Consider the following 12,199-nt stretch of genomic DNA (forward strand, 5'->3'; position numbering starts at 1 on the left):
TCTCTTACAGATCTTTACTGGACAGTATTTTTTTCCTTGCCCTAGTTAGTATGTCAGCATGCATATTCTAAAACATCTACTGTGTTTTATTCCAAAACACCAAATGAAAGAAAAAAAATTACCAAATTAGAGATCTAAGGGAAGCAAGTGTTAGCTTTCAAAGTACACATACTTCAAACAAAGCCAGTTTTTCAAGAAAATGGTGTAGAAAAAAAGAACCATGTACATATAATTCTACACATCACTACACAGTTTCAAACACTGAAGAAATTTGAATACTCTACAGCACTCATTATGGCAGAATGCATCTACTTTAATATATATTAATAAGTCTTCCCACTTCACAGATGGGAACCGAGAGGGGAAAAAATGGTTTGCTCAAATGAAGAATATAGAGGATTGGAAACAGACACCCAATTATACAAGTGCTAGTCTGGCATCCTTATTACTATTAGTTTCTTCTCAGTTTAACCAGAACAGTTCCAGCTTTTGTATTGTTAGAAGAGCTGAAGTCACTTAATTCTTTGGCAGAGGACACATAGCTCATTGGATTAAAAACTGAGGCTTCCATCTTACCTCTGAAGAAACAAGTATAAACCAAATAAAAGTAAGGTTAACAAACACATTAACTTTCCCTTGAGGTCTAAAACACTTTACTAACATACACCCAGTTGCTACAGGAAGAATTTAAGACTTCTACATTATGAAAGCCAGAAAGTCAGCTCAAGACCCTCTGATGCCAGACCAGAAGCTCTAGTGACCAGAGAAGGATTTGTTGATTCAGTTCAGGCCCCTGAACACTTACAAGGCCTTAGTTTTCTGTAAACAGGTCTGCACCAGCAGGCATTCCCAAGAGTCTCTCTTTGCAGTCTCCATGTTTCTTGACATGAGCATCACCATATCTTGTCCTCTAAGTCTCTTTAAGACAGACACAGGCATTTCACCCATCTCTGCAAACAGGTGATGCTCTGGGGTTGCAATACTGCACCTGCACTGGAAATGCCTTCCTTGCTATGGACCCCACCAGATGAGTAGATAGGTTTCGGACGAGGCCATTAGATTCAAATCAGAATCACATATGGCGACTCAGACACAAAAATCAAAGTTCCACAAAACTGGGTGAGCCACTGATCCCAGAAAAAGCCAGTGAGGAAAAAAAACTGGGCAACTCCTCTTTCTTTTCCCACCATCATGTCCTCCAGCAACACAGTCCTCACCAGCATTTTGCAACAGTCTGGGACTCATCCTAGCCCTTGCTGAGCCTGTTAGCTCAGTAACCCATCAAAACCCTAACCCAGCAAAAGAATGGGTTTTGTTCATTTCCTGAGCAGAGCTGATTTACTGAACAATCAGAGAAGCACTGGACCAGCAAAAGAGAAATTACAGCAGCATGCAGCCAGGAAAAGGACAGTCTCTTTCAGCGGCAAATAGCAGACGAGCCCATCGTGCAGAACCTCATGTATAAAACTCTAAAACAAAGAACCAATTCAGGCAAAGTAGTCACTATAGCATGTGCATTTTCTTCATTTCTCAAGGAGAAAGCCTGCCTTCAGAGTACAAACCAGAGCGTTAAGAGGGACCTGTGCTGTGTAACCTAACAGAGGTACAAGAGGGAACCTTGATTATGAAACTGAGATGAGATTAAGGAGTGGTTGAGAAACTTCATGTTTCTTCAGAGACCAAAGGAAGACATGCTCAGATCTCTACAGTATCAGAAAAACGATGTTCTACATGAACATAGCTCAGATGTGATCCTGGCACTGTTTGAGGTTTGGGTTTGTTTTTTTTTTTCCCATTCGGAAAAGAAAAAAAAAAAAAAGCCTCAAGGCATCTGCAATTTAAATAACCATCTTCAAAAGGTACACAAAATGCCTTTCTTTTCAAATGATGTTACTAAATGGTTTTTAATAATGACAAAGCTGTAAAAAGCATCAAACACTTCATGGCAAAGTTCTACATACCATCAATGAACTGCTCTAGGAAAGGGGGGAGAAAAAAGCAAATTCTTTTAAGAAAGCTACTCAGAATACAGAATTAATCCTGAGAGCAAGAGCTATCAATTAAAAAATAATTCTGTATAAATTTAATTGATTTGATTTTCTTTGCCATGTAAGTACATAAATACATCCACTACATACAGATCTGTGCTCTTATTTCCTTTATTGCCCTCTAACCTGCTCAAATGAAATGCTGATTTCTGTAAACATCAAAGTATATAACAGAAAAGGGATTTATGGCTTCAAGTTTTGTTTACATAACACATCAAAGATGCGAACTGAGCAAAGCTGGATGGACTGTCTTCCTTCTTCCTGAGGGGGAGACACCAAAGCTGACACAGTCATGAAATTTCAGGAAAAATTACTAATTTTGAACAAAATAGGATGTTTCCCTTTCTATTACCGACTTCTATGGCTTTGAAGAATAAAGCATGTCCTTTGTTTTTAAAACTCTTTTTTTTAATGTTAAAAAAATATGTTTAAAAGGTTACAGGTATTTTAAAAGGCAAAGACCATTACTGTAATTGACATTCACCCATTTGATAACTTCTAACCTCTTTGTCTTTGGGACATGCTAGGAATTCACTGTATGTTCACTGACAAACAAAAAAACATACCTTGCAAAAGTGCTACACAGAAAACTTCATAAGGGCATCTGCATTTTTAATTCTCAATTTGCCTGACTGACTTCTCCATGGTCCTTTACAGCCAGTACAGCACCAGTGCAGCTTTACAAAGCAAACAGCCTTAAAAAGCTAACTCTACAGACATTTACTCCTGAAGCATTACAGGCAACTTTATGTTGTGCTGACAAAAGCTGAATTATATGCTTAAACTTAAAAGTTTGTTCCGACCTGTTTGAAATCTAGTCTACAAGAATAAGTGACGTCTACGCAATGCACATTAGCCTAGTTGAGTACAGGTATCATGGACAGAATAAAAAAAAAGGGCAAAAATTTCAAAGCTGACTCCACAAACATACTCCAAGAACAGAGCTGACTGCAAGATCAGTTTAAAAAAAGACACTCTGTGGTTACATATATCACAGTGAAAAACACTAGGGAGGAAAGACGACAGTATGTAGTTAACCTAGAAACTGAGTTAGAGCATCAAAAAACAAAGGGAGACAGAGACAGAAAGAGAATTATCATGCTGTGATACATGTCATTTGAAGATGAAGCCAAGAATTTAAATGGGTGTCAAGAGTTACTGAAGAGATTCAAGAGAAAGTTGAACACTTAGAGCAGCATGAAGGAGTGTTCTAGCTGGGGTATATCCTAGACAAGCTAGAAAGGGGGAAGCAGCTTAATGTGACATTCTCATTTAAAGAAGATAAAAAGACCAGGAAAATACAAATACTGCCCAAAACATAAATGGATTTGCTCATTTGAAAGATTTGACAGTTTGTCAGACCTAAGTCTCTGCAGTCTCCCCACTCCTGCAAGCAATTCAAGAAAATGATGAAGCCTACAACACCACACAAACACACATTATGCTCTTTCGTTCAGCAAGAGCTAATTACACAAGATTGTGGCTGGATGTTAGACCCACTTGGAGCGTAACTAAAACCCAGAATGTAAGCTCACAACCTTGTAAGGCACATCAAAATATTTGCTTTTACAAAAATATTTGCAGAAGCAATAAAACACATATTTGATAATATTGAAGTACTGATAACAGTAAACCAAAACACAGACATTTGAAGACACAGAGTGCAAGACAACCCGGGGGGGGGGGGGGGGGGGGGGGAAGGAATCACATAAAATTTAAAGGGACTAGTATCAATGTGTCAGTCCAGACTTCGCGCTGCCTCCAGCGTACTGCTAAGGCACTCTCCGGACTATACACAGGAAGGCAGCCAAGAGTCTGTAATCCAATAAATACGTGCTAGGTATCATGCTAGTGTACTCTGAAAAGTAAGCATGGGTTTACACGTTTCTGAGTATGAAGTCACACCAGTCCCATCCCCCAAGCTGGAAAAAAATAAAATTAAATTAAAAAAAATAGTAATAACCAAGAGAGTATGAAACCACAAAGTTCACAAAAAAACATCAAGATTTGGGAGTGCATGTTTTCATTCACAAGCTATGTTAACAGTCTTCAGATACTCTTAGAGCAAGGGGAAAGGCACTCCCAGAGAAGACCACAGCTGGGAGAGGACAACAGGTCTCCCACAGTCCTGTCCCTTGGTCACAAAATTGGGTGAGGGTGCAACTAAACCCCAGACCAATGTGACTGTTGCCAGCTTCTGCTGGCGGGCTTGCTTGCTTACTTCCCGCACTTAGGGATTCAGACTATCAAAGCAGTTTAGTGCTAGAACAGTTTTTCTATCAACTGCACAACAGGGCACAGGAGCCACGGTGGACCTCAGTGGGGATCCAGATTTAAGAAGGCTACAGAGGTCCACATCACCTTTGTATCAGTCAGTCAACAATTTCCTCCTTGTCACAACTGCAGAAATTAGTTCATTTGTACCCCGATAATATTAGCACACAAGACTGATATTTAAGTAAGCCTGAATGTAAGCTGAGCAATTGCCTAGACAGACTGGAAGAGCAACACACAAATGCAGGAAACTACTTGCAAGAGAGAGAACATGCAACTGTACAAAGACTTTCAGACAACGTCTGCACCTTTACTACAGGCAGTGACCAAGTTTTGACAAACCTGTATTAAGCTACTGTAATCCAAAGCAGCAGTTGTGTGTCTAGGTACAAACAACAGTACTAGCAAGGGGAATAACAGTCTAGTTAAAAATATTGATGATTGTTTTTTAAAGGTACAACTATTGTGCTTTGGCAGTTTTTAGAGTTCACAAAGCCCTTTTCATAGGTTCTATTATACTGTGGTTTGAGTCAAGGGAAACCCACGTACAAAGAACAAATCATCTCTACGCATGTACAGATCAGCATCTGAAATACTGAAAGCCTTCCTTTCATCCGAAAACGTGGCAAGAAAACACTCATGTGTAATAATTACTGTTAAGTAACACCTAGATTCGCAACTTACTTTTAGAGAGCGTTTTTCTTTTGCCAGTGAGAGGGAAGAAAGGAAAAACAACAAACACTACATACACACCCCCCAACCATCGTTTCTCTGCTGCAAGCGCTGAGGGCAAGAGATGAAAGGCAAACGCGGTCGGACCGGCACCTCTTCCCAACGGGGAGCCCTCTCCGGCGCACCGCTTTGTTCAGCGGCCGCAAAGCCCCGGTGCGGTCCCGACTCTACGGGCAACTTCGGGGCACGGGGGGGGGCCGCCGGACAGGGGGCTCAGGCAGAGGCAGGCTCCGCTCGGCCCGGCTGGACTCGGCCGGGCCGTGCCGCCCCGCGCCGGCAGAGGGCGAGTCGGCTGTCTCGCCGGGAGCCTGTTTTTGTTACACGGGGGGTATTTAAATGTCCTGCTGTCAATCACGAGGCACTTCCTACACGGCCGCCAGCTCTCCGGCCAGCACGCCGGGGCTGCCTCACATAATGGGGGCGGCAGCTCGGAGCCCCGCAGCCCCGGCCCGGCCGAGCCGCTCGGGCCGCGGGGCCCCCAACTTGCTCCTTTGTTTAACTGCCCGTGAATCCCTGCCGGCTCCCCCTGCTCGCAGCCGGGAGGCTGCCGCCGGGCCTGTATTATCCACACGCTCGTCTCGCAAAACACACGCGAGTCGGCGGCGGCCGTTCGGGACAGGGCTGCAAACGTCAAAGCGGCGAGAGGTGCGCGGCGACCCCCTTTCATCTCCCGCCCCAGACAAAACGCCCGGTAAACCGGGAGATCCAGCCCGGCTGGGGGGACAGCCCCGGCACCCCTCGCGGTGCCCGCTCCACGCTTCTCAGTCAAGAGACCGCCCTGTCCCGGGAGAGACACCCAGTGGGAGCGGGTCGGGGGGGGGGACACGACGCCTCCTCAAGGCCGGCTCAACTTCAGGGTGGCGCCGGCCCCGCATCTGTTGCTCTTTCATAACCGCCTCCCCCCCTCGACCGCCTCGCTCGGCCCGGCCGCCCCCTCGCAAGCGAGGACGCGTGTGCCCAGGGACGACAGTCCTCGCCGGCACCGGCCGCTGCCACCGCCGCGGGGGGGAGCCGGAGCGGACAGCAACCCGGTCCCTCCGTGCCGCCGCCGCGTTGCCATTGTCCCCCCGACCGTTACCGGCGGGGGAACGGGACACTGCCACCGCCTGTGCCCGGTGGCCGACTCGGCGGCTCGCTCGTCCCCCCACCCGGCACCACCCGGCTCCCGGCGCCTACCTGCCGTGGAACCAGTCCTTGCAGATGTCGCACTCGATCATGAAGCGGCTCACGTCGTAGGGCTCCCTGCACACGCAGTACACGGGGGTCGCGGCGGCGGCCGCCGCTCCGGCCATCTTTAAAGAACTCACTGACTGAGGCGCCCGCCCGCCCGCTCCCCCCCCTCCTCCTCCTCCTCCTCCTCCTCCTCCCTGCGCCGCGGCCGGCGGCACCAATAACAACAGCGCGCGTGCCAGCCCCACACGCCGCGCGCGCCCCGCCGCCGCCGGCAAGGCACGCACGCACGCACCGACGGGCGCGAGCGGACAACAGCGCGCGGGGGCGCGCGCACGTGCGTCACCCGGCCCCCGCGGAGGCGGGAGGAGGAGGAGGAGGAAAGGGATTGGGGGAAGAGGGGGGGGAGGGAGGAACGAGGCCGCCCCGCCCCGCCCTCCTTCCCTCCCTCCGCGCGGTGCGCGTCCCCGCCGCGCCTGCGCGCCGCTCCCCACCGGTGTCAGTGAGCGTGCGCGGGGGGCGCTGGGGGGGGGGCGGGAATCGGGCTGCTCTTGGGGTGCGAGGAGGGGGGGGCGCACGTGCCGCCCCCCGCGGGAGGGGGCGGGGCGCGGGGAGGCACGCGCTGGCCCTGCCCCTCCCTCCCTCCCTCCCCCCCCGGGTGGTGGTCACGCGGGGAAGGGGGAGGGGCAGGGTGCCGCGAGGACACGGGCGAGGAGGGGGTGGGCCGCGGCGCGCGCGTGCGCGCCGCCTGCCCCTTATGTAACCACGGTGGCGGAAGCGGCCCGAGCGACGGCGGGGGGTGATGGAGGGAGCGCGGAGGAGTCCGTGCCGCCGGGCGGCCGTCGTCAGCCCACGGCCGTCCCTCATGGCCGGTTCCCGCTGCCGCCGCCCAGCGCTGTGTTAGGGGCGCCGGTGGGACGGGGCTGTCCGCCGGGCAGGTGCCCCGGCCTCCTCGCCATGCGGCCCGTCCTGAGCAAGGACCTGCCGCAGGCGGCACCAGCCCTCCGAGGGGCCGCCGGGCGGAAGGCCCAGACCGCTGTGTGCCTGGGGTCCGTCCGCTGTGGCACCACCGGCAAACCGGAGCGCTGGCCGCTCCAACCTGAGCCGGGCCTGCTGGAGGAGGTGTCCTCTTTCGGTCTTCACTGAGCTCTTCTCGTGATTCCAGTAGAAGTAGCTGAAGACCCGAACAAGGATCGCACACAGTCAACCCCATGATATTCATTCACTGCGTTGCGTGAGGAACGTTTTTCCCCAGCACATCGGTGTGCAGGCTGAACTCCATACATTGAACAGCACCTGTATCAGTGGTGGTGCTTTTTTCCTGTAGGAACAGACCTCGTGGCCGAGGTACATGGGGTTTTACAACACCTAGACAGGCCGGAGTTTCATCTGGGGGTTTGCGGCTGGTTTATTTGTTGGCCAGTTCTCTGCATACGTTTGCATCCCTGTTCCATTCCATGCCGTCTTTCAGGACACAAAAGTAACACTGACGCATTTGTCATGTGTCACCAAGGCTAAAAAAGTAGAGTTTAAGTGGAGATTTTTACTTGCCTTCCTGCTGGCAGGCAGGGTCTCTAGATGGAGATCATACTGTAAAAGGGAACAGGGAGTCATATCCTCCATGCTCAATGTTCCAACTTAAAAACAAAACACTAAACATGTTGAAGGGGGTGTTACAATGATCGTAACTGTTACAAACAGTTCATACTGCATTATAATTTTACATCCAGTGTCCTTAATTACCAGTAGCCACCCAAAAAACCCCATATGCTGTAGGTTTGTTTGGCAAGGGGAAGCTCAGAAGTAGATGTTTCCTTTCTAGGCTGTTATTGTGAAGCTAGCTAATGCTAATGTTAACATTTATATAAGACGGCAACACGAGATGGTGATTTGGCAGCAAACTGGACAGCAAAGAAATGTAAAATAGATTCAGCATGCAGGCTATGTGACTGAATGGAGAATGAAATGGAGAAATACAGCAAATGTGAAGGATCTCTTCAAGAAATCCCAGCTTCTCAGACCAAATCCTGACGCGTTTAGAAAGTGCACACGATTCTGACCTGCAGGATGTTGTAAGTGGAGGTTTTGATCCTCTTCCGTTCCCGAACACATCTTGCTATTTCAGCTGCTCAGAATATGGCCACAGACACATCAGTCCTCTAAAATAACCTGATGCTAAGCTTAATAGGGGTAAAAAACACTGGTAAAGTAACAAACGGTGATTTCAGGGTTTCTGGAAATAATGCATATCAAGAGGCTTTCTCATGAAACAAAGTTTTTCCTTATTAATCTGATTCAGAAGCACAGCTAGGTAGGGCCTGCAAAGTCTTGCAGAAACAATTACAGGCAATACAACAACTACTGAGAGACAACTGTTCAAGTTGTCGTTCTGTGTTTGTGCAACGGAACAGCAGCTTATGTAGCCACACTGGAGTCTGAAAGTGAACAATTCCTTGCTCCTTAGCTTGCTGTTCCTTAGGTTGTCACGTGTCGAGTTTTATCTCAACGTTGCAGTTACCAGCTGCAGCGGTAACTTTATCCAAAGTGGCCGTAAAAGTACACACATGCTGTATTTCAGGTGTCAGCAAACAAAACCCTTAATCACCTCAGTAAAGCACACTGCTGGGCATTCCTGCAAGGGATCTAACGTGTGTTACGTGGGGAGGAGACCTTGTTCTGCTCAAGGTGAGTACAGTGTTCCTGGACTGGAGAAGGAAGTTTTCACTTGACATTTAAGAAAGTTGCCCAACAATAAGTGTGCGAAGAATGAGGAAGCAGGCTGGTCTCAGCACTCTGTGTGGACCTTCCCTTCGCCAGCCTTGCTTACTGCAACAAACTTGGGTTTTCTGGAAAAGAAAGAAGTTGCGACCTTAAGCATGCACAGCAAAGCTCACCTTTTAATAAGCACTTTGTCTACTGCCACAGACAGCATCCTTTTGCTGTTGTGATTTATTTCAGAACAAGGTCTGAAGTGATTCAGTCTGCTGTGGGCACTCCTTAGGCAGGTGGGAAATACTGGCTTCCTCTGTTGAAAACAAAACCGAACTCAAACATTAACCATCTGCCTCTCAGTCTGATCTGCTCTCTGTCAGCTTTTCTCTTTCTGAGCTTGCTTTCCAACTGTGCTAAACTATACTTTGAAAGTAATACAGCAAAAGTTCAGAAAAGCCAAAGACCACACACTGTAAGAATTACAAAACCATTTATAATAAGTATTCTTCCCAGAAACTTGGAGAGCTTTTATGTGACAATTTCTTATTAAATGCAGTTTATAAATCAAAACATGTAATACCAACCTCGAATGTAAATAACTAAAGGAAGAAAGTGTAAGGCTCAATCCCCCCAAAACTTCAGAAGCAAGCTGACTATTCACAGCAGCACCCTGTCACCTGAAGAGACCTGCAGCCATAGCACTCTCTGTCCTTGGCTCCCAACCAGCAAGACAGGCTAACATGAAATATGGTTAGAGTACCTTGTAATAAGGTTCATATGCTTGGCCCCTGGATGAGCTCTGCCAAAAGCAGGTAAGGCAGTAGTGCCACAGGACTGGGGAGGGCTGAAGAACCAACTCTAGAGGAGCAAGTAGTTCTAGAGATCCAGAGGCAGGAGGACAAAGGGTGGGGGCAGTGGTGAAGAAACTGTGGAAGGGCAGCGAGAAGTAAGCAGGCAGGAGCAATGAGGCTTGTTTCAAGAGAGGAGTCAGTGGAACACGTCAGGCATTCTCAGGCCTTTCTAATTACCCCTGACCCACTGCTTCTCTGTGATCGTGCGCCTCTCTGCTTTCTCACTGACGTACAGACACTGTCATGCTCCCCATTGCCCCACGCTTTAGGCTGCACCCAGCCTACCATCCTCTCAGCCGCCAGAGCAAAACAGTTGATCCTTCAAGCCATGCCCAAACACAATCTTCCCATGCTACACTTCAAAACAAGCACAACTTCCAGCCTCTATACCCAGCAAGCACCATTGGCTGCTCCAGCCCCATGCCTGTGCTCCAGCAAAGACATTATTAGAAACACAGACATGGGGACTGTGGCTGGCAGGGATGAACAGCTTGGGCACTCGGAGCTATGGGCCTGTACGTAAAGGGCATTGAGTCTGTAGACACTGAAGTCAGGGTTAGGGATAGGGATATCAAGGACTAAACAGCACCTTCTCCTTTGATCCTCAGGGCAATCCTGAGTGCTGGTACTCAGCAATGCAGGAGGCTTTCAGTTTATGTTTAGAGAAGTATTGGCTGGTACTTTATGGTTAAGGCTGGAATGAGGCTTTGGGGTAAAAAGGGTTGAAAGTGTAGGATTATTCCTGAATAATGTGAGGATTGAGAGATGATATGATAAGGTCTGGTACCCAGTCCAATGTCATTTTGGGACAGGGCTGCAAAGACACTTGAGCTAACCAAATCAAGTGGCTTCCTGTGAGGTCTGGAGGGATGACGGATGTACTCAGCCCTAAGTTTGGAGTGAATTATTGCCATGGATGGGCAGTGGAGGCTAGAAAAAATGTCAAAAATAGGGAGCAGAGCTTAGGACTGAGGAACTAGAATGATTGGAAGATGATACAGCCCCCAGCAATATAATACATGCTTGAGCATATGGCTTATAATCAGCTATATTGGTGTTCTCACTGTTGTATGGTCCAGTATAGAGTCAGGAAAGTAGTGGTGTTTGGGTCATGGTGCTAAGTACAGGTCACGTTAGCTAAGGCCATTGTTAGAGGTTAAGAGTGTGAATTTTTCTGTGGTTAAACTCCGTCAGAGATCAAAAAAGCAGGGTGTATGGAGTTCATTTCACCCTATACATCCTACAGAACACGCTTATAGACACATCATGTTCTGATCACACGAAAGACTGCCTTTCCCCTACAACACCCTTCACCCACAAGTCTGTTATTGTCTAGTGCTTCCCAGATCTTCAGCAAGCCTACCAAGGTTCATGGTAGGCTGAAGGCTGGTGTCAGCAGGGAAAAAATGTTTATCAGTGGTTCCAGGACACTGGGCTATGAGTCTTAGCAAGCAACCCATTCTTATCAAGGACATGACTACCAGCACTCTGCTCAGCAGCAGAGAAGGGGATGGGAGAAAACACTCATCATTGCACAATAGAAGCATCCACAGCCTGTGCCTGGCCCTGTGCATCTCACAGAGCATATGCCATACCTTGTACCAGGCATAAAGGGAGGATAAAGAAGGGGGAGTAGGACAGGGAGGTTGTCAAATGGAAAAAGGAAAATTTTCTGGAACTTCTGTGTCGCTTCTGGGTACTGGCTGAACTATATACATATACCCACAAATATGCCTACTTGTCTCTTGAGCGGAGAGGGACAGCTCACAGCCATCAGTCAGAGGACAGTGGCTCTCACCCAGCAGGGCATGGCTGATTAAACAAATACCGGAGATGATACTCAGCAGACAAAGGGGTGGCCCAGCAGCAATCTGGACTAGGGAGAATCAAGAAGAAAAATCAGATATTAATGGACATCTCCAGAATAACATGAAAATACTCAGATAAATTATTGGGAAAACATAAGGGTAGAGGTAATTTCTCCATGTTCAGCCATTTCTTCAGTGTATTTTTGTACATTTTGGGAAAGCACTGATTTTAAAAATTAATTACTTTTAATTAATTATTTTCACATCGAAAGGCTTAAGGCTGCCAAAAAGCAAAGCTCAGGGCTGAAAAAGCATTCCAGTTTCTCTGCATGAAACAGCCTGAAGTATACCCAGAATTGGCAATGTGATCTTCGCATCTGCAGAGAAAATACTGAGTCATGTCCTCAGCCCACACACATCTAACAAAAATAAAAGCAGCCCAACGATTCAAGATTCACCCACTCAACTTTTAAAGAAAACACAAGTCATTCAGTCATGCCTCATGCTTCAGAAACCTTTAGAAAACACCCAGCACCAGGAACATTCACCCACGTCATGCCCACGCTCCGTTTCAAACCAGTGACATCATTTGCAACTCATTCAC

At 48.0% G+C, this 12,199-nt stretch overlaps 1 protein-coding gene and 1 long non-coding RNA gene across 4 annotated transcripts in view; both read right to left on the reverse strand.

Moving 5' to 3' along the window:
* The window catches only part of KDM7A (lysine demethylase 7A), a 67,071-nt gene extending 60,696 nt beyond the window's left edge, over positions 1-6,375 (reverse strand). For all 3 annotated transcript variants that reach the window (XM_065681041.1, XM_065681035.1, XM_065681025.1), the window contains exon 1: positions 6,231-6,375. In XM_065681041.1, the coding sequence (XP_065537113.1) occupies positions 6,231-6,346 (116 nt within the window). In that variant the 5' untranslated portion in view covers positions 6,347-6,375. The remainder of the gene's footprint in view (positions 1-6,230) is intronic.
* A 2,107-nt stretch (positions 6,376-8,482) lies between these two features.
* Positions 8,483-11,653, reverse strand: LOC136007216 (uncharacterized). The gene is made up of 2 exons (XR_010609530.1): positions 11,526-11,653; positions 8,483-9,070 (listed from the first exon to the last, which is right to left on the reverse strand). It is a non-coding gene; the product is annotated as an uncharacterized LOC136007216 (long non-coding RNA).
* Positions 11,654-12,199: the final 546 nt, after the last annotated feature.

This window comes from Lathamus discolor, chromosome 1, assembly GCF_037157495.1.
Source record: "Lathamus discolor isolate bLatDis1 chromosome 1, bLatDis1.hap1, whole genome shotgun sequence".
Classification (NCBI taxonomy): Eukaryota; Metazoa; Chordata; class Aves; order Psittaciformes; family Psittacidae; genus Lathamus; species Lathamus discolor.